Source organism: Penicillium coprophilum (assembly GCF_028826855.1).
Source record: "Penicillium coprophilum strain IBT 35676 chromosome Unknown utg000005l_segment0_segment0, whole genome shotgun sequence".
Lineage (NCBI taxonomy): Eukaryota > Fungi > Ascomycota > Eurotiomycetes > Eurotiales > Aspergillaceae > Penicillium > Penicillium coprophilum.
In genome coordinates this window covers 743,092-763,008 of record NW_026622724.1, presented here as the reverse complement: position 1 = coordinate 763,008, position 19,917 = coordinate 743,092, and the positions used below count along the sequence as shown (strand labels likewise).

Sequence of the window (19,917 nt, the reverse complement as noted above, 5' to 3'; positions counted from 1 at the left end):
TTGACCCCCCAGTCTTTACGGCGTTCCAGCTTGATGGTTTCATATGGGCCAGGCGGTGTTGTTTCCAGAGGCGGTTTACAGCCATGTCTCGCCTCATATACCCGAGTGTTTAATTTGATGTGTCCCTTCAGAAACATCATTTTACCACTCAACTCGACTCTTAGTTCGATTTGTTCCTGATTAATAGCAGATTGTACGAATAATATCATCTTTACGAGCTCATATTTTTTAATCACTGTAGTCTTACTCCGTATTCCAAGGTAATTTCAACAGACCATCTGTTAGCCCCCAAGTACGATGGCTCTTCGTGGTATTGAATCCGATATGCACGTTGGCAGTCGAAGTATAGGGCAGCCAATGATATCCATAGACAAGAACAGGTATTATTCCTCAGGCACCCAGGCTTCCACGCGATAGCGACAGTCCTCAGGCAAACATTTCCGCCACACCACTTCCAACCCGGACTCCCTTGTCTCGCAGTTCCCACGAGACTCTGGCGAGGCCCTGAGCACGGCCGTCTCGGGAACCATATAGCCCCACTGGCGGCGTCCACATCCAGAAGATCGGAGTTAGGAGAAAAGACCGCTGCTAGCGGGCTCCGTACGGAAGTCGAGACTCCTCACGGTGGCCTATGAGGCGTCAAGCTTGGTTGGATTACCCTCAGGCAACAGATCTGACTCCTTGGCTGATACCACTAGGCTGTGACTCATTATTGCGTGAATCGCGGGTTCGGTTCTTGACTCGACGCGAGCGGCTCAACGCGATATCACATGATGGGCTTGATTCGTATCGTGTCAAGTCATTATTTCTCGCGTATCTTCGTGTGGCTTTAGATGGAAAGGTAGACCCTCGTGGATGTAGGGCGTAGGCAACGCTCTAGGCGGAAGTGTGGTTGCTCGGGAGAGCACGATAGTCGCGAGAACGACAAAACGTATGTCACGGTGTTTCTTCCGGCTTTTGCCTGCTTTTGCCTGCTGCATTAGCTCTCAGCATTAGGTATGACCGGGATGTGTTGGTAATAAATCTCTCAGATGACTACTATGAAGTCGGGTGCATCGCATGTATCCTTGATCGAAAGATAGGTATATAGTTTTGGATTTCCTGAATTTCAAAGCACCCCATTATGAACTTACACATCTAGATGTGACATTACGTACTCTCTTGGTGGTATGCTATAATTCTGTGTGAAAATCCAGATTGACTCGGATGTATATATATCCCCCGCAAGCACGAAAGGCATGAGTGCTTGTTTCGTACTGGCAGCCAAAACGTCCTATGCTTCTATCGATCAAACAAGCCAAGGCCACATTGATTACTTCCTAGGTATTACATGCGGGTAACTATTGTAAAGGAGGATGTTCTAAATCCATTTGTCGGCTTTAATGTCTCAATTCCGTATTGCCCTGCTACTCTAAGCCAGGATGTTGGCAAGGCAATAATTCTTTCCGTCAACCTCCTATTGCAAATGCTTAATTACACGAGATATCGATTCTATTTTAGTCCTATACACCGCCATCATGTGGCTTTTTCTTGGAGAAAATGCAGCACCTTGATCAACTCTAGAGGCGGCGTCGATAGGTCCAGGGCCGACCTCATGTCTCATCGAGATACTATGGAATCAACACATAAGGCTGATCGAGAGACACTTGGTCATTATATTGAATACTATGAAACATTTTGAGTTCTGACGATTGTGCTTAGGACTTCTACGCGCTTGGTACTCTGATTCCGGACTAGAAAGATCCATAATGAAGATAGACTTTATCTAGAATATCTTGATGAATGTAAGTTCCTGAAATGCAACAAGCTTACATGCCCCTTTTACTATTGTAATTCTCTAATTTTATGCATGAAATCCTAGAAGAAGTTCGATTAAGTCCTATGTCGAGGCCTAGAGGGTTTATAGACCTTGATAGTGGAGGCGCCGATAACGATAAGGAAAAAAGTTCAAAATTCCACCCCACGTCCGATTAAAGACAGTCCCGTTTCTCACAAAAGATCAGACAAAACGAGTCTCTCTTCGAATATATATAATGCCTCACGCCCCACGTCAGGGAAACCGCAGGAGGTCCCCAGGTCCGAAAGCGAAGTCGGCAAAACCAAAGCAAGCACCACCAGCAAACAAACAGCACGCCAATCGCAGAGCCGAAATCGAAAAAGCCAAAGCTGACGCCGAACAAGCTGAAGAAGATGAGTCTTCCGGACTTAAACTTGTCAGCACGATTCCTCTCACCCTCCAGCAATTGGTTTTGGACGTATTTAAAACAGCCCTCCTCGGTAACCCAGTCGCAGAATTGGAACCTGCAACCCAGGATACCAACCCCACTGAGCCACAAAACGAAAAGAAAGATGAACCACTAGATATTAAATCTCTCATTCAGACAATCAAGGGACTTTTGTACCAGCGCGATTTTGACTCTGCCTTCACTGAGGCAGGCGAGGATCTTCTGCGCGCGTATGCCTTGCGTTGGAGTGCGTCCCGGTCACTTGGATATGCCGGCCTGTTGAAGGGAGTTTTGGCCTGGATGGGAGAGAAAGGGGAAGAGGAAAACACGCGAGGCCGTGCTAGAAGCAAGAATCCCTGCACCCGTGTTGTGTCAATTGGTGGCGGAGCCGGTGCAGAGATCGCTGCTCTTGCAGCTGCGTGGAGAGATCTGGGCTTGGGAGCCCAGTCGCTAGAGGAACGCGTTGCCAGCGTGTCTCTTGAAGACAAGGAATCTCAAGATGAGAAGAAGCCTGAAGTTGAAGATCAAGGTGTCGGCGCACCCAGTCTCTCTGTCATGGCTGTCGATATCGGAAACTGGTCGGACGTTGTTGACAGACTTTCACGAACCATCACTTCATCTGATGTACCGTTTTCGCAGACAACAAAATATCGTCCCCCGTTGTTGTCGGAAAAAGTGGCCAGTGAAACATTCTCGGTGGCATTCCGTCGTGCGGATGTCTTGACTCTTCCTGAGGAGAGCCTGAAAGAAATTCTGCTCGGCTCCTCCTCGTCCTCCCCTTTCACTTCCATTCTTGTTCCTATTATGTTCACCTTGAATGAGCTCTTCTCTACCTCCATGCCAAAGACTACCGGTTTCCTGCTCAAAATGACGGAAATCCTTCCTGCCGGTGCGGTGCTTCTGGTTGTTGATAGTCCTGGCAGCTATTCGACTTTGAAGCTAGGAGCAAAAGGGCCGGATGGCGAACCACAAGAGAGGAACTATCCGATGAAGTTCTTGCTTGACCACACGCTGCTGAATGTAGCGAAGGGCAAGTGGGAGTGCGTATACACTCAGGACTCGAGGTGGTGGAGACGGGACGCAGTGCGTCTGCGGTATGAAGTTGGGGAAGGCGCAGGTTTGGAGGATATGCGCTTCCAGATGCATGTGTATCGCCGTTTGTAGACTTGATGTGTTCTATATCACGATATATAAATACCCATTTAATGAACAATACGATTTGACTCTTCCAGAGAAATGTGGTGTGGAGTGAGGTATGGTATTGCTACAGATAAGAAATGTGGTTTGGTTCAGACCACTCCAAATTCACGCCACGAGGCCAGATTCGCCCCAAGTCGCGGCAAAAATTGCGATTAATTGGTACATTCAATGAGTTGTGAAAACGGGGCCCATAAATCCCCGAGCCTTAAAACCTCCCCTTAACTCCGCAGACCCAGCAGCATGTTAGTACCCTTGTTTCCATCCTTTCCATCTCCTCCGCCAGGCAAGTAAGTGACGTTGGGGTTTGCGGACAGAGTCTGGGCGATCTCCTTGCTGGCCTCGATACGACGGATCTCAATCAATCCGCTGCCAGCCTTGGCGACGGCCTTGCTGATAATTTCGGCACTCAGGGCTTCACCCTCAGCGCGGATGACGTTGGCCTGGCGCTCCTGCTCGGCACGCTCGACGATGAACCGAGCACGCTCGGCATCCTGTTGGGCGATCTGCTTTTGCTCGACGGCCCGTGTAAATTCCTTTCCGAAGGTCATGTGTGTGATAGAGACATCCTCGAGGGCGATGTTGAACTGTCCGGCACGCTTCATCAAGTCGGTACGGATACGATTGGATACAGCTTCACGTTGTGTGATCAGCTCGGCGGCGTCGAACTGAGCTACGATGGCCTTGAGGACTTCGTTTCCGATGGATGGAAGGACACGCTCATCGTAATCGGTACCGTATGACTGGATAGCTTTGTGTTAGACATTTGCCTGGGTAGATGCTTAGGGATTGTGAGAGTACACACCTGGTAGATCTGCGGCAGCTTCGGCACCTCCGGGCGGTGCAACACACGCAGCGTCAAACTGACCATCTGCAAATCCTTACTTCCTGTAGTGGTGGAGATGTTACGAGGCTTCGTGCGGACATCGTAGACAATTGCGCGCTGCAGCCAGGGGATCAAGAAATGTGTTCCTTCGTTGACAACCTTCTCTTGCACACCAGACACTCGATCGAAGATGACAGCTCGTGTGCCGCCCTTGACATCGTAAAGGGAATTTTGGACTAGCATACCCCCAATAGCCACTGGGAAGGCCAGCCTGTAAACATTTTGGAGCATTTGAGCCATGGTTGAAGGTGGAGGGCGAGGTGATGAGGACGGATGATGGAGATGATGTCTGCTTTTCCCGTTGCTCACTCTGAGTGTTCCCAATCGGGTTTAGTGCCCATATTCCCAAACCTCCAACTTCGCCCGACCTTCGTCTTTTCCTCACTCATTTCGCTACCTCCATACCCTTCCTCCACCCACTCTTCTCCTTTTACCAGAAATCATTCACAATGGGTGGCTCTGTGGACCCTAAGAACGGACAGTAAGTCGTTTCGCGTTTCCTCTTGGTGTCATGGGTCGAGTACCGGTCTCCCGGATGCGTTACCCGCCCGGCTACACAATGCAATTCCCAAAAGATGCCAATTGAGCCGGGTTTCAATAGAGCCAACGACTTCTGTTTCCTTCGACTGTTTAACTGACAATAATTTCTTTCTATAGCTTCATCGGCAACTGGGGCGAGTTCGGTACGTTTGACAATAACCCTTGAACCTTTCATATACGGACCCGATGCATGCGCAGTCGACCGGCCCCTTTCGTGATATGAAAGATCGCGACAAGGAACGGAGAAAGCCCCAGAGGAACAATCCGGACAACTCAATTCGGGAGGGTCGCTAATATCCATTTTCTAGGTTGCCCGACCCCCCAGCGCATCGCCACCTACTCGCTGTCCGCCAACCGTCAGAAGCCTCTTGCCGGTGCCGGCCACGCTGCCATCTTCAACGTCTTCCGTCGTTTCCGTCACCAGGTTCTCTACGTCGTTCCCCCTTCATTGCCGCATACGCTGTCATGAACTGGGCCATTGAGCGGTAAGAATGACCGTAGGAGCCGCTTCGATCGATGCGCTAATATGATGCTTTAGCAACGAGTACCTGAACTCCAAGCCCGGCCGTCTTCTCGAGGGTGGTAACGAAGAGTAAATTATTTCAATTTGTTTCTTGGAGTGAGGTTGGATTGGTATAACAGAGTATGATACACCCAAGACTCTGCAGTTTGGGGGAGCTGTATGCTTGTACAGTAACTAGAAAGCAATCGACCATGTGATTTTCCTTTTATCTACCATCTTCTTGCGCTTCCGATGGCTCTTTTTTTCTTATCTTCGAAGTAAGGCTTGCCCAGGTGAGTAAGCGTCTTTCTAGGGCTCTCTATTGGTTCTTGAAGTGTCCCATACCCAATTGAGGACAAAAGGTCCTATCTACCAGTTGGAATTCCAATCGATCAAGGACTCTTAGGAGGTGATCAGATCAATTGCCTAGATTAGAATTGATTCAGTCCTGTTTTTAAGGATGTTTGGGGGGGGATTGGCAGCCCAGCACTCGTTTCCCCACTTAAGCCGGGAAACAAAAAATTCGCCCAAAACAGCCAAACTTCCGCCGTAGCCTTTTTCTTCGAATGCTTCGTCTCTCCAGACTCTCTTCTGCTTTCTACTCATCATCTATTTTCCCCCGTCATTTCTCTTCTTTTCATATCAAAATGAGCGAGCTCACTCACCCCACCATCGTGGGTATGTGTTCATCCCCCCTCCATTACCCCGCCTTCTGGTTTGATATGCTGATGCCCTTACAGATGGCTGGTTCTCTGAGAAGTCCGGCATGTGGCCCGGTCAGGCCATGAGCCTCAAGGTCAACCAGATCATTCACCACGAGAAGTCCAAGTACCAGGATGTCCTCGTCTTCGAGAGCAGCGACTACGGTACCGTTCTCGTTCTGGACAACGTTATCCAGTGCACCGAGCGCGATGAGTTCTCCTACCAGGAGATGATCACCCACCTCGCCATGAACTCCCACCCCAACCCCGAGAAGGTCCTCGTCATTGGTGGCGGTGACGGCGGTGTCCTCCGTGAGGTCGTCAAGCACGCCTCCGTCAAGGAGGCCACTCTTTGCGACATTGATGAGGCTGTCATCCGTGTCTCCAAGAAGTACCTGCCCGGCATGGCCATTGGCTTCCAGCACCCTAACGCCCACACCCACGTTGGTGATGGCTTCGAGTTCCTCAAGAACCGCCAGAACGAGTTCGATGTTATCATCACTGACAGCTCCGACCCAGAGGGTCCCGCTGAGAGCCTCTTCCAGAAGCCCTACTTTGAGCTGCTCAAGTCTGCCCTTCGCGAGGGAGGTGTCATCACTACCCAAGGTTGTTCGTCACTTTCTTTTCACTCCCTTTTCGTCGTAGAACAATCACTCCTTGATTGTTTATTCCCCTCACTTTATCATATTCCAAACAAGATCATATGCTAATTTTGTTCGCACGATCCCCGCAACCAACCCGCTTTACGGGCTCGGTTTTGCGGAGCTGTGCTTTTATCTAACAGCCGAGAACCAATGGCTCCACCTGGACATGATCGCCGAACTTAAGAAGTCCTGCAAGGAGGTCTTCCCCGTCGCCGAGTACGCCTACACCACCATCCCCACCTACCCCTCCGGCCAGATTGGCTTCATGGTCTGCTCCAAGGACGCCACCCGCAACGTTCGTGAGCCCCTCCGCACCTGGACCGCCGAGGAGGAGCAGAAGCTCTGCCGCTACTACAACCAGGACATCCACCGTGCCAGCTTTGTTCTGCCCAACTTCGCCCGCCAGAAGCTCGGCAACTAAATGTTGTGATCTTTGAAAAAGCTTTTGTGGTCTTTATATTCTCATGACGATATTGAAATGAAATCATGGATTTCCGTACACTCGATTTTGTAAATTTTCCCTTTTGCTTCCCCTGTTTTAGTGTAATGCTGCTTTGTGCTTTAGCCATGAATTTGACTATAGATATCATTGTCGAGGTAAGATGATTCCGAGCTCTTCAGGAGCCCGGAATCTGGACCCTAGGGTTGCGGCAATCTGAAGCCTCTCGACTAACTCATTTTTGACTAACTTGATTAACGAATCTCTCATGATGTCTTTTTCGCGGGTTCTTCTTGCAGCAAGGCACAAGACACCGGTTGTCAGAACCAAGTCTTCAATTGTCGGCTCCCCCGGATCTCGATGTCCAACAAACACTACGACGGAAATGATATGCGGCGATGACCCAATGTACCTGGCTAACGATATATATTCATTGGATGTTGATATCATTAGCTTTGAAAATTCTGCGGGAAAGAGAGCCGATTCAATAAAAGGTAAGGTTGATAGTGTTGACGCCCATCTATACGACAGGTTTACATCATGGCTTCGGTCTATTTTTCTACAAATATTCAGCGAAAGTCGTCGCCGCAGTGAAAATGAAGATTCTCGTGCAATTTACTTGCTCCCAATTGACCTCTCTAATCCATCACAATGAAGACCTATGAGCGTTGCGTTCCATTCGCTCTTTCTCTCTTCCTGGTGACCCCGATCCTGGGGCAAGGAACAGCAGAGACTCTTAATGTTACGAATGACACGAGTGCCAGCCTCGTTGACATCGCACAGGGTGGACAAAACCTCTGTACGTCAGATGACATTGTCAAAATGGACGTGAGCGGCTGTACATGTCCATCGACTTTCCCACCATCGCCCAGGGACTTGATCTGCGTTACACCATCGGGACAATATCCTATCAACTGCAACCCTCCACCCCCGTATCCCCCGTGGTACCTCGAGCAGAGCTCTCCCAATGTTACTCGGGCTATGTCAGTGCTAGTTCCGAGTGTAACGGCTGCTAAATTTGGTTTTCCAGTCTATGCAGGTGTATTCGCGACTTCCAAGCTGGAACCCAGACGGCTTATATCGCCAGCCCGACAGTTAGCGCTGGACCGCCTCAGCCCAACCAGCCTCCTTCGAGGGTCGTCCTCGGTGGTGGAGACTTGATCACTACGACGGAGTTTGATACCTGGCATCCTGCAATTGAGTTCAGCTGCTGGCGTGGACGGGGGATTCCGGCTTGGTCAGGTAACATTCAGAAGTAGGGGTGTTAGGGATACAGGAACACTTGCGATGAACACTGTTAACACGCGCTCTGAGGAACAGATTCAAATCCATGTCTGTGATCAGCCTGGTAATACTGTGCGTGGAATCCTTGTCACATTGCATCGGGATGATTATAAGACAATATCTTCGGTCAACCTCTCTGCGTTTCCTAAGCCGGTTGCTGCTATGTCTTGTCGGGCGTCGCCGAACAGGGATGACACAATAAACATGGGCTGGGGTATAGTGGATTGGATAAAGCAGTATGTTGGTACAAGAGGCTGTGTTCAGTATAATTTCGGTGCTGGTGTCGTCCCGGATAGTAATATACACTCTTGGGCTTGTGTTACTACGGGTCATAGGGCTGCTGAGAATATGTTTTGCAATGATTGAATATTGGATGTCGGGGGCATTTGGTTAAAGGATATGGTAATGCATCATTGATACACAATCTAAACCCGAGTCCTCTATATCGCAGGTTCACGTCTAATCAAGTGAGATTAAGATAATCCAACGTGACTATTGAGGACTACATATGGAGCTACTTAGTCAGCGATCACTTGCTTGTATCTAGTAGTCAGGTGATATGTTATTTGGTTATTCATAAGGTATGCTTGGTAATTTGGAGATGCTCGAATTGGTAAACAGAATTATAGATCTCAGTGATACGGCTTGTATCCATCTGCACATGCCTCATACCATACATAACATTTCTTGAACGTCGTTTTGTTGATGCCAGCGTATAGTCGTATGACGGAGTGCAGGATACCAATAAACATTGGTATGTGTGAACAATGTATAATCAAGAGCCAGCTCGTAGATTAATCCGCTGATAGAGTGTCTTTCTGAGTAATCCGAGTGTCCAGCCCTGGAGTCGTTTCCTACCTACCAGTGCAAGCGGCGATAGCTGGCATTTTGACGATGAGCATTACCAGAGCCAACCTTAGGCGCGACGAGAGGGCGCAAGAGTCCCTAGGATATATCAAATATCAAGGATTCTAGCTTTTTCTTTTCGGTTTTGGAGATCTTGTGGAGTGAAAGGTTCTGCTTAGCACCGCGTCCAGCGACGAAGTATATATCGACCATAGCAGCCCATATGTTACCAAAAGCGGCTTAATCACAAATTTAACATCACATCATATAAATGGAAGCAGTTTCCAGCCAACCTTTGAGCCGAAGATAAGCACCCATGGCCGGAATGGACAAAGCTTGAACGGAGTGAAAGGAAGGAAGCTTCCTTTGCTGTGTAGGTTGTGGTAAATTACAAGAGTGCCGATATATAACAACAAGGCACTTTGGCGGAGTGGTTAACGCGATGCCCTGCTATGCATGAATGTGTAAGTTTAGGCATTTCCCTCGGGAGCGTGTGTTCGAATCACACAGGTGTCGCTTTGTTTTTAGATCTTTCTTTTTTTACACACCCCAGCTCTTTCCCCTCAATCTGTTTATTATCAGAATGCAATTACATTGGCAACTGATAAAAATCACGGGTCATTGGAGAAGGTTATTTTACTAAAAGACAGTTCACAATGGTCAAGTTTCGTTGATACGTTGAGTAAGTGGGTATGGTAAGCTTTCAAGGCCGCATTGGTCAGTTAGTATACACGTTGGTACTATCGTATATACATAGAGGCACTGCGCCTAACTAGCTCATTTCACTGTAAAAAAATTATCGGTTGCCTAGATTACCTGAAATCGGATTCCACAGAAGACAGGGAAGTTGGGGCTGGCTTTTGCGAGTAAATTTATGCGGTGTGTATGTCGGGAATGGATTTTCCAAAAATAAGAGAATTTATAAAAAAAAATATAACTAAGAGAAAGACGACACCTGTGTGATTCGAACACACGCTCCCGAGGGAAATGCCTAAACTTACACATTCATGCATAGCAGGGCATCGCGTTAACCACTCCGCCAAAGTGCCTTATTGGTTGAAAAGTTGAAAACAATCTCAGTTCATCAAGACCCAATCTGTCTCACAGGGGAATTGGATCGCAGCATCGTTAATGTATTCACTCCATCAGAGCTGGTATCATTGGTGCCCTGCCGCGCACGACATAATTACTAAGGTCAAAACTTTATTGGCTTCAATTGGTCACCCCCGGTGTCTTTCTATAGTCACTGAAAAGAAAATGCGTCCAGCATGGCACGCTAGCCGGCCTTTGGGGATATAAGAAAAAAACCCACAAAACAATTATTGCACAGCCTGGAACCCGTAGGTTCGCGATCATAGATTAAGTCACCGAAAAGATGACCAACGATTTGAAAAAAAAAAAAACTCCTGCTCAACCCTCTGAAACATAACTCGATAATTCCTTTTCTTATTCCTGGATTTGATCGGGTGTTCCGCTCTATACGTCGTCCGAGAGCATGGTGCTTAGGTGGCTAGTGCAGACATATAACATGCTTCACTATTCAAGCGGCACGTTTATTATAGCCCATATAAACATATCATATTATATGGAGTATATAACTATCGCTTGTCAGAGATATACCAAACCAGAGACATCAGCTAGTGGAATTGGTCAAATGATATGGGCGTTGAGATCGATACGTTGGAGATTAATAGGCTGGTAGACATGGCTAGATCAGCGGAGAAAATCTTGATTATTGTCTGTTGAAATTAAGATTTGAGGGTGTCCGAAGAAAAACATGAACTCCAAGGCTTTGTTTTAAGTCTTAGAGTACATACGGAGTAGCAGCCATGTGACAATGTTGCTTATTCCTTCTATATGTAAAATGGGAAAGGGTCATTATGTCAGCAAAAAGGCACTTTGGCGGAGTGGTTAACGCGATGCCCTGCTATGCACGAATGTGTAGGTTTAGGCATTTCCCTCGGGAGCGTGTGTTCGAATCACACAGGTGTCGTTTTTTTTACCACTTCTTGCGCTCTTAACAAAGAAGTTCAGAAGTTGTACATAAGAAAATCGCTTACAAAAGGTATGCTTTTCCCGTCTTTTTCTACAGCTACAATAAGAATGGAATGTCGGGTTTGAAGATATATAAGAAGCTCGCTGAAAAGAGCTCTGAGAAGAACTCTGAAAATACCTGTAGGACATCATAACGCCGCTCGTATAAGTGGTCGTCTATTGTCGCAATCCAAGACTTAGCTTCTACTAATCCTAATTTTATGTGAACATCTAGTTGAAAAATCTAATGTGTGATAAACAGTTGTAACTATAGAGATTAGTGGTACCAGAAAACTTTAAGATTTGAGGCACTTTGGCGGAGTGGTTAACGCGATGCCCTGCTATGCACAAACGTGTAGGTTTAGGCATTTCCCTCGGGAGCGTGTGTTCGAATCACACAGGTGTCGCTTTCTTTTTTGTTTGTTTGCCTTTCTTTGAAATCACTTATCACATGGACTTGTTGCGACTTACTGCCGCGAGTAATTGTCTGATGAATGTCTCTATGTATGTATACTCATGTCTGCATATCATGGCTAGATTAAAGGCAAACTTGGCTTACGATACCAAAAAATGTGACCAGTAGCGTCAGGTTAGCCAGCAGTCACGCCAGCTGTACAATAGCTTTGACTATTGTCGCCAGGGCCTTAATGCCACATAAGGCAATATGATATTCCCCACAGGACAGGCTCCTCGCCACAGCCCAAAAATCGTGTACTGACTGAATAGTCAACGAGAGGAGACTAGGAAATCGTTTGCCACAAAGAATTCCGACGTTCATTCTTTGAAAGTTCTCGTGGCCTTCGTGAGAGATTTTGTACTGTATCAACTTGTTGTTTCTGTTTAGGATCTTGAGAAAACACTGCATATATTGGGCAGCGAACTAAGATAATATCTGAGTATCATCAGGGCTGTAGCTACATTCTTTGGCAATTCGGTCTCTAATCTGGAGTGATGTCTCTCGGTTTGTATTGGTAGGACCTGAGGAAAAGAGTGTCCATCATCCCATGCTTATTTGATACGTACGGCAATGTTACATCTATAAATTCCTACATGGGCCCGTAATCAATATTCTCTTGATATATCAACTTCTCATCCAATTGCTATTACAAGCTGTAGTGAAATGGGCGAATAGCTTTTCGGCATAGATACGTACTCGAAATCCAGAATTCAAGTCTTTTCGGGCCGCCCGTACAATGGTTTCAGATGACGTAAGATGTTTGGAGTTTGATCTGTGATATCTATCTCTCGTTCTTGCTCTCGCTATGCTGGTGGGGGTATCAAACTGACAGTATTCGTCGATGAGCGACCCGAGATGGTAATGGCAGTAGCACAATAATGGGACCTCCTGAGGCTTGAGGCTCGGGGCAAATATAATAAAAGCACCTTCGTTTGCCTCTGATGATGTATTTCAAGCTCTTCCGAACACCGAGTTCTCATGCATGCACGAGTTTGTTGCGACATTCGCGTTCGCGGGTGGCATGAGGGGTTTGTTTGAGCGTCTCCTCAATGGATTCTAATTTCAATCATCTGCCCGGAAGTGGCTCAGGTACCTCCAGATGTTCAGAGAGCCGGGAGAGGCCTGACTATACAATATATTGTACACTATGGATATTTGAAGTCTTGGGCACCTTGAAGGGATACCTGGCATATCACCGCATTAGCCTAATCTTCATTGAACAGCAGAACGTCACTGCGCGCCCAAACCTCAGAATTTCTAAGCAAAATGATATATTCCCTTCTTCCTATGTATTTTTCTATCTGCAACCCTCAATTTGTCCAAGAAGACGGACAACCCAAAATGGTAGCCGGACCGAAGAGGGACCACGCCATACTTCACAAGAATGTAGAAGTCATCAAGTCATATCAGAATAACATACAAGATACATATTTTGAAAAGAGAACAATCTCTTTCTCGAGGGTAGCATCTAGTTTTCAGTGACCCATGCTGTTTGCTAAGGGCGAATTGTCTTTAGCTCCTATGGTCCCCCACCTCCTCCTCTCCCTCATGAACTGCGTGAGAGAAAAGATCAACTGAGGTATCCGCAAATTTCCTGGCGTTCAATCCTCGTTCAAAAAGGATATCGAGCTCGGCAAAAGTCCGTCCTTTAGTTTCAGGCAAACGGAAGAAAGTCCAAAAAAAACAAAGAAGACAAGAGCCGGCCCAAAAGAAACCGGCCTTGGCTTTCCAATTCCAGGCAGTTGGATTGATCATATACGGGGTCATAATCCCGCTGACAATGGAACAGATGTTATAAAGGTTCCGGGCCAAGCTTATAGTTTTGGCGCGAAGTCGAACAGAGGAAACCTCTGAGACGATGGAGTAACATACAGTTCCGACAGTGATCTGGTAGCAAAGGGAGAATACCAAGAGTAGTGCACCCGAGGCCCAATAAGCGGAACTCTTCCCTGGACCGCCAACGCCTGAGATTCCAATGCCAAGTAACAGCAGCAACAGAGTAAACAATCCCCAAAGGTACAATTGACGACGACCGACACGAACCATGAGTGCCCAGGCGACGAAAACCCCAACGAATCCAATGGCGTATTGTGCCATAGTCAGGTCAAACGCATTGGCAGTATCCATTCCAGCTTGTTGGAAGAAGTATGTAGAATTGTTCATCAAAGTTGTGCCGCAAATATTTTGAATGCCCCAGGTAAGACAGGCAATCTCGGTTCGGCGTAGGTTGTAGCCCTTGAAGCAGTCCGTATATGTCGCACCCTGGCTTGTCTCTCGCTCAAGCTCATTTGTATAAGCCATCACTTCCACAGTAGCGTCGACGTCGACGGCGTCGTCCACATCTCTGCGCGTCAATGATCGGAGGGCAGATTTGGCCGCTTCTTTGTCACCCTTTCGGACATACCACCAAGGTGAATCGGGAGCAAAGATAATGCCAACAATCAGGGGAACTGGCCAAATCCATTGCAACGCGTATGGGATACGGTAGGCCCATTGATCATCTCTGCCCAGCATGGCTCTCAGAACGCCCGAGGCCAGTAGCTGGCCCATCACCCAGCATATGTTGATGTAGGTCGTAAGCAAGCCACGGAGAGCGACAGGGCACACCTCAGAGGCATATGATACCGGTAGTGTTTGGAAGATACCCCATGGGATTCCCATCAAAACACTGCCAGCCTGGAGGACTTCCACCGTCGGCGCAAAGAACTGAATGAAAATGAGGCCTGTGATCAACGCCAGTGCCCCTAGCATCGTTTTGCGATAACCAAATTTCTCGGAGACAAACCCATTGAGGACGAGGCCTATGATTTCTCCCGCGGCAGCACCATTGTACAGTCCTGACTGCCAGGCTGCGGATACAGAGTATGTGCCATCAGGCAGGAGAACTCCGTATTTTTTCTTCCATGGATCCAGTGCAAAGAACGAGGTGATAAGAAGCAGGTCATAGCCTTCCATAATCACTGCTGTTGACAGCAGGATGGACCAAGCGACTGCTTTTGAATATAGTCGAAAAGCGGTTGGGATGGGCATCTCGCGCTCGCATCGAGTGGTTTCCCGAATTTGAGCTTGTCGATACGCTTTTTCATCTTTGCAGACAGGGTCTTCATCATGCTGGATATCTTCAGCCTTCTGAACAGGCTTGTTTGAACCTGTATCCATCTTCACGAAGGTTGGCAGAAATGGAAACAAACGTTAGAAGTTGAATATGAGACTGCTTTTTCAACAACTGGGTCAATAGAGCACTAAATAAGTGCTACATGAAGGCTTATTCACATCAAACGCTAAATCTCTGTCGTATCAGGGGTTTCTTTCCCTAAACTAGCAGGGCTAGCAATAGACACTCCCGGTTAATGGTATGTATGAAGTTTCTCTAGTATCGATCTAATTGGTGTCTAAATTGGCAAATACAGATGATCGGCGGTCAACGAAGGATTAGAAGTGTCTGATCGACCTTGTACCGGTATTCACATTCCTTGTCATATGCCTTTTTTGGGTGTTTAAGGATTCTTAATGCCCGACGAGGATCCCTAAGCCTCTATATTACATAACTACAGACGTAATATGAGGTATTAATCTTGTGAAGTCACTCAATACTAACTATTCTAGGTAAGGTTGGTGAGTACGGGATCTAGAGTCGAGACCTCACCCGCGTTTTGGTGGGATCTGCGCTGTTTCTGGGGCCCCGGTTACGCTTGAGGGTGGATCTTCGGCATCCCCGTTACTAGAAACCTGATCTGGCTTCATTTCGGCACCCAGCTAGTACAGGAGGAAATTACCTCACGATAGGAGCCACCACAATCCGAATTATGCACTGTCAGTTCAGTTGCTCAATTGCACACTGCGTGGCAGTGATCCACGGAGATCAAAGACTGTGGTGAAGGGATGACAGGTGGTTGTTCCTATATAAACCCGCGATCTACCCTTAAAATACTGAAGAAGCTCGTGTAAGTCTCCTTGTCGGGCGCTGAAGTTCAAGCAATTGAAGTCAAGCAAAACTTTTATGCTGACAAGCATCGATATTTGGGGGTGCTGCCACCACTTGCCGTATTAGGCATCTCGGCCAGCAGCTGAAACCCACTCGGGAAGGAAAGCCAATTCTACGATAACTTCAAATCAAACCTTCTAAGTAAGGGCCCCCAAACAGCTTTTATCGGTAGAACTTAGTCAAAAGGGATACAAGGGGCTGCGTAAACGATACATGATGATCACAGTGATACAATTTAGGATCAAGCACCAAGATAAAGTACAGAAGACATTCAATATATTCAATTTATTAAACAGAGGTGTAAGCAATCATGTAGCCATCAGCTTCTTATTGATCTGTCCGACGCAATACCGAACGATTAAGATGCTTAGGAGATACTGAGCTGATACCCGACAGATGGAGGGTCAGGTTGAAGTCTCCTAGGAGACTCTTCAGCACATGGCGTACTCCCGCCTCACCTTGAATCGCCAATCCATAAACGTATGGGCGACCAATAAGGACCATTTTCGCGCCAAGCGCTAATGCCTTAACAATATCAGCGCCACAACGAACACCCGAGTCAAAGATGATTTCCAAGTCATTTCCCACAGCGTCAACAATTTCTGGCAACATATCCAAAGACGCAATGCCTCCATCCTGTTGTCTTCCACCATGGTTAGATACCACAATTCCCTGGACACCATATTCCACCGCTTTCTTCGCGTCCGCCACCGTCTGGATACCCTTCAAAACAATTGGACCATCCCAATGCTCCTGGAGGAATTTGATATCTTCCCAGCCGTGACTCACGCCGGGGAAAACGGTATGTGCCCACTCTGTGGCGGCAGTCTCGAGATCCTCCTCGATGGGTTTTCCATGCTCTTTTTCAAACTTGCGGCGGTATACAGGGTCGGTAAATCCCAGTGCTACGCCAATGTCGTCTGGACGAATGAATGGGTTGTATGCATTGTTCAGATCGCTGGGACGCCATCCCAGAATGTACGTATCCAAGGTGACCACCAACACCTTGTAACCCGCTGCCTTTGCCCGAGACAACAGGCTCACCGTGATATCATTGTTCTCATTCAAAGGCCAGTAAAGTTGATACCAACGAGATCCATTCCCATTGGCCTTGGCGACGTCCTCGATGCTCGTGGCGGATGCGGTACTGAGGATGTACGGGACATTTTCCTTCTCGGCGGCCTTCGCAGATGCCGTCTCTCCGTCTGGGTGGAAGATCCGCTGCACTCCCACCGGTGCCATGGCGATCGGATAATCGTACGTCTCACCAAAGATCTTCGTTCTGAGATCTGGGAAGTCGCTCTTGACCAGGCGTGATGGCACAATCCCCCATTTTTGGAAGGCTTTCTTGTTGTTGTCGTCTGTGTCACGAGTTCCGGCAGATCCCCAAACATATCCATAAGAATCGGCTGAGAGCCGCTCTTTGGCTAGGGCTTCCCAGTCGCGACAGTTGAAGGTAATCGCGGGCTTTTGGCCCTTGCGACCGGCCTGATAAACCTCATTCTCGTATGTAAATGGAGTGAGTTTGGGAATCGGCTTATCCGATCTGGTGTCCTGTGGTGACGTCATTGTTGAAGCAAGTAGAAGGTTGTGAAGAACTGGGATGATGATTGTCGCAAACAGTGAAGATGAAGGGAATAGAAGCCGCTTTTATAACTTGCAGGGATGTCATGATTCAGATCATGGGTCTCCTCGAAATTGGTTCTCATTGGTGGGTTGAGAGAGACTACCAAACAACCTTCTCGGTGCTTAATGCGAACGCAGATTCGGCCGAGATACGTCATTGTGTGACCTTTCTGTGGTCAAACCTCGACAATACATCATTCGCCATGTTCCGGGGAGCAGCAGAGATACTCCGAATTCTTCCTTAAGATTCTTCGGAGGTTTACTGCGAGTCAACCTAAGTCTTTTCAGATATAAAATGCACCATGTCAGTCCTGTGAACATGTAAGGCAAGTTGAATGTCAAAAAACTTTTCGCTTTTCAATTAGAGCTCGGTAAATCTGCATCGAATATAACTAGAACCTCCAGGGTTCATGGATCTACCAGAACGGCTCAAAAGCATTAAACAGCAGCAGCAGCGGCGGCGGCCTCTCGTCTGGAAGCCCTACCCTTCTCCGACCACGGGAAGTGAAAGACAGGAATAATGAAAAAGCTGTTGCTATCGTCCGCAATACCTGCGAGGGCAGAATACCACGCCAAGAAGGCAGCAATTAACGCAAACAAACCACCGGCCTTGAGGATTGGTGGATTAGGGTTTCCCAGGGCATCGCGATGGAGGTGTCCGATTCCAAGCAGCATTAACGCCACATCGACACAAAGGAAAAGGGTGAAAAACACCGCTGTCGATTTGAGAGTGCACAGGAGGAGGATGAATGTGAAGATGAACCAACCCTAAGAGCTGTTAGGCATGATCGGAGTGAATTCCATGAGAGAATTGACTTACCATAAGGAACAGCCCATAAGAGTTATAGAACATGTCGGTTGACCCATTATCAGCCTTCTTAAGCTCTGACATAACTGACAGTCCGGGGGTAAATGTCATGCTCAGGGCTATCCAGAAGCCACCGTATGAAGATAGAGCAGTGGCACCAAATGTATTTCCAGCAGCCATTTCCCTATCAGATAGACACTTCGGTTAGATTTAGGTCATCTCAACGCAGAGAGAATATAATAATACTTACCACATGCCGGCGAGAAGCTGGACCAGCCCACCGTAAGCGTAACCAACACCGACAACCATGTTCGGCTCCGTAATATCAAGTGTTCCCATGTTGATACAACCCAGTACAAACGTGGTCAAGGCAAAGCCTGAGAGACCTAGAGGTGCAGGATTTGCGAACTTGCGAAGTTTGGGCGTCCGATAGAGACCTGGTTGCAATTCGCCTGCAAATGCAGGTAGCCGAGACTCCACAGTGTTCACGTGTGATAGTGGACCATAGTGCTCGAGGTGGGATGGTCGAAGGTCGTCCATATCGGCGTTGGTCGGAGCTGCATGGCTGATTTCCTTCTCCTGGCTGGAGTTGTCGGAACTCGAAAGAGCTGTCATACTTGCTTCTTTCTCGCTGAATGTGATTGAGCTGATGTTTTTCCTTAAAAGAAGTCACTGGAATATTGTATGAAATGTGAAATTGACGAAAGAGCACACAGTATTTTTAAGAAATTCAAACTGATATTAACAATAGATGGGAGGAAAGATCGCGTATAAATAGTGAGTACAGGATTGTGCCCTAGGGGTATCCTCGTGAAAATGATCTAAGCATCAATGCGGGGTGAACCATTTCCCCAGGTGAATGGGGAAAACTCAGACAGTACGGCACTACAGGTGAACTATTTCGGTATAGAGGGTTGTGGGGTACGTATCGGTGTCTAGAAAAATGCGGGGACGGAATGAAATGTGCACCGCGTGGTGCCTGGCTGAGAGAGATTGATTGAAACTGGTCTCGGCCGAGAGTAAGACGATGATATTCAACAAACATCGGCCGAGAACATCGCTCTATCTTACCAAAAAAAGTGGATGTGGCAAGCGAATGTGGATATGAACCCGAAACCATATATGTACAACATGACAGAGTCACAATCCTTTTCGAGCAATATCGATGAAATCAAAACCGCAAAAGAATATATACAATATAAGCATACAACATACGCAAGAGCTGGGACATGGAAATATCATTGACCATAGATAAGCTTCTGAGGCTGATTTAACCTTGGAACCATAATCCGATTATATAATCGCCAAGAATCGGGAGAGTGGAGACCCGGGAATATGAGCCACCCGTGGCCCCGATAGTAGCTTGTTAGCTCCAGAATCCAGGGTACAGTGTCTGAAACTCATTTATCATCGCGGCTCTAATTGGATGACAATAAGTTACTTGCGACAAAGCTATAACGAATTCGACACGGCTCCGACGGCGGTCAGAGCAGCTCCAACCACTCACAGACTACAATATATGTAGTACAAATGATGTGGATTTTTTGTACAGTGTATAGAGTATTGTGTACATAATATCAGGGGCTAGATCCAAGGCCTGTAAAGGCTTGGTCCCGGCATTTGTTACTCCCGAGCCATAATTGCTTACGGAGTACTCCGTAGATCAGTCGCGTATGCCCGGAAAGTCGGGCTGGGTGGCGGGATGATCGGGGTTGCCTGGCAGATGGGCAGGAGAGCAATGCC

General features: G+C 47.5%; 9 protein-coding genes across 9 annotated transcripts; 4 read left to right on the top strand and 5 right to left on the bottom strand.

Moving 5' to 3' along the window:
* Nucleotides 1–2,033: 2,033 nt before the first annotated feature.
* N7500_007869 (25S rRNA (uracil2843-N3)-methyltransferase) lies at nucleotides 2,034–3,389 on the top strand (the record flags this gene model as incomplete). The annotated part of the gene is made up of 1 exon (XM_056679013.1): nucleotides 2,034–3,389. The coding sequence occupies one exon, from the start codon at nucleotides 2,034–2,036 to the stop codon at nucleotides 3,387–3,389; it is 1,356 nt and encodes a 451-aa protein (XP_056529385.1).
* Nucleotides 3,390–3,643: 254 nt separating this feature from the next.
* Nucleotides 3,644–4,553, bottom strand: phb1 (prohibitin subunit PHB1; the record flags this gene model as incomplete). The annotated part of the gene is made up of 2 exons (XM_056679012.1): nucleotides 4,228–4,553; nucleotides 3,644–4,165 (listed from the first exon to the last, which is right to left on the bottom strand). The coding sequence occupies exons 1-2, from the start codon at nucleotides 4,546–4,548 to the stop codon at nucleotides 3,644–3,646; spliced, it is 843 nt and encodes a 280-aa protein (XP_056529384.1). The 5' UTR covers nucleotides 4,549–4,553.
* Nucleotides 4,554–4,757: 204 nt separating this feature from the next.
* On the top strand, nucleotides 4,758–5,444 carry N7500_007867 (ubiquinol--cytochrome-c reductase subunit 8; the record flags this gene model as incomplete). The annotated part of the gene is made up of 4 exons (XM_056679011.1): nucleotides 4,758–4,789; nucleotides 4,966–4,991; nucleotides 5,157–5,310; nucleotides 5,387–5,444. 4 exons carry the CDS (start codon nucleotides 4,758–4,760, stop codon nucleotides 5,442–5,444), a joined length of 270 nt encoding a protein of 89 aa, XP_056529383.1.
* Nucleotides 5,445–5,997: 553 nt separating this feature from the next.
* Nucleotides 5,998–7,116, top strand: N7500_007866 (spermidine synthase; the record flags this gene model as incomplete). Its single annotated transcript, XM_056679010.1, has 3 exons — nucleotides 5,998–6,028; nucleotides 6,091–6,657; nucleotides 6,836–7,116. 3 exons carry the CDS (start codon nucleotides 5,998–6,000, stop codon nucleotides 7,114–7,116), a joined length of 879 nt encoding a protein of 292 aa, XP_056529382.1.
* A 669-nt stretch (nucleotides 7,117–7,785) lies between these two features.
* On the top strand, nucleotides 7,786–8,393 carry N7500_007865 (uncharacterized protein; the record flags this gene model as incomplete). Its single annotated transcript, XM_056679009.1, has 2 exons — nucleotides 7,786–8,117; nucleotides 8,165–8,393. 2 exons carry the CDS (start codon nucleotides 7,786–7,788, stop codon nucleotides 8,391–8,393), a joined length of 561 nt encoding a protein of 186 aa, XP_056529381.1.
* Nucleotides 8,394–12,178: 3,785 nt separating this feature from the next.
* Nucleotides 12,179–12,778, bottom strand: N7500_007864 (uncharacterized protein; the record flags this gene model as incomplete). Its single annotated transcript, XM_056679008.1, has 3 exons — nucleotides 12,179–12,276; nucleotides 12,406–12,691; nucleotides 12,725–12,778. 3 exons carry the CDS (start codon nucleotides 12,776–12,778, stop codon nucleotides 12,179–12,181), a joined length of 438 nt encoding a protein of 145 aa, XP_056529380.1.
* A 489-nt stretch (nucleotides 12,779–13,267) lies between these two features.
* Nucleotides 13,268–14,914, bottom strand: N7500_007863 (Major facilitator superfamily domain general substrate transporter; the record flags this gene model as incomplete). Its single annotated transcript, XM_056679007.1, has 1 exon — nucleotides 13,268–14,914. The coding sequence occupies one exon, from the start codon at nucleotides 14,912–14,914 to the stop codon at nucleotides 13,268–13,270; it is 1,647 nt and encodes a 548-aa protein (XP_056529379.1).
* Nucleotides 14,915–16,067: 1,153 nt separating this feature from the next.
* N7500_007862 (lactate 2-monooxygenase) lies at nucleotides 16,068–17,309 on the bottom strand (the record flags this gene model as incomplete). The annotated part of the gene is made up of 1 exon (XM_056679006.1): nucleotides 16,068–17,309. One exon carries the CDS (start codon nucleotides 17,307–17,309, stop codon nucleotides 16,068–16,070), a length of 1,242 nt encoding a protein of 413 aa, XP_056529378.1.
* Nucleotides 17,310–17,804: 495 nt separating this feature from the next.
* N7500_007861 (acetate uptake transporter family protein) lies at nucleotides 17,805–18,789 on the bottom strand (the record flags this gene model as incomplete). The annotated part of the gene is made up of 3 exons (XM_056679005.1): nucleotides 17,805–18,134; nucleotides 18,187–18,358; nucleotides 18,425–18,789. The coding sequence occupies 3 exons, from the start codon at nucleotides 18,787–18,789 to the stop codon at nucleotides 17,805–17,807; spliced, it is 867 nt and encodes a 288-aa protein (XP_056529377.1).
* Nucleotides 18,790–19,917: the final 1,128 nt, after the last annotated feature.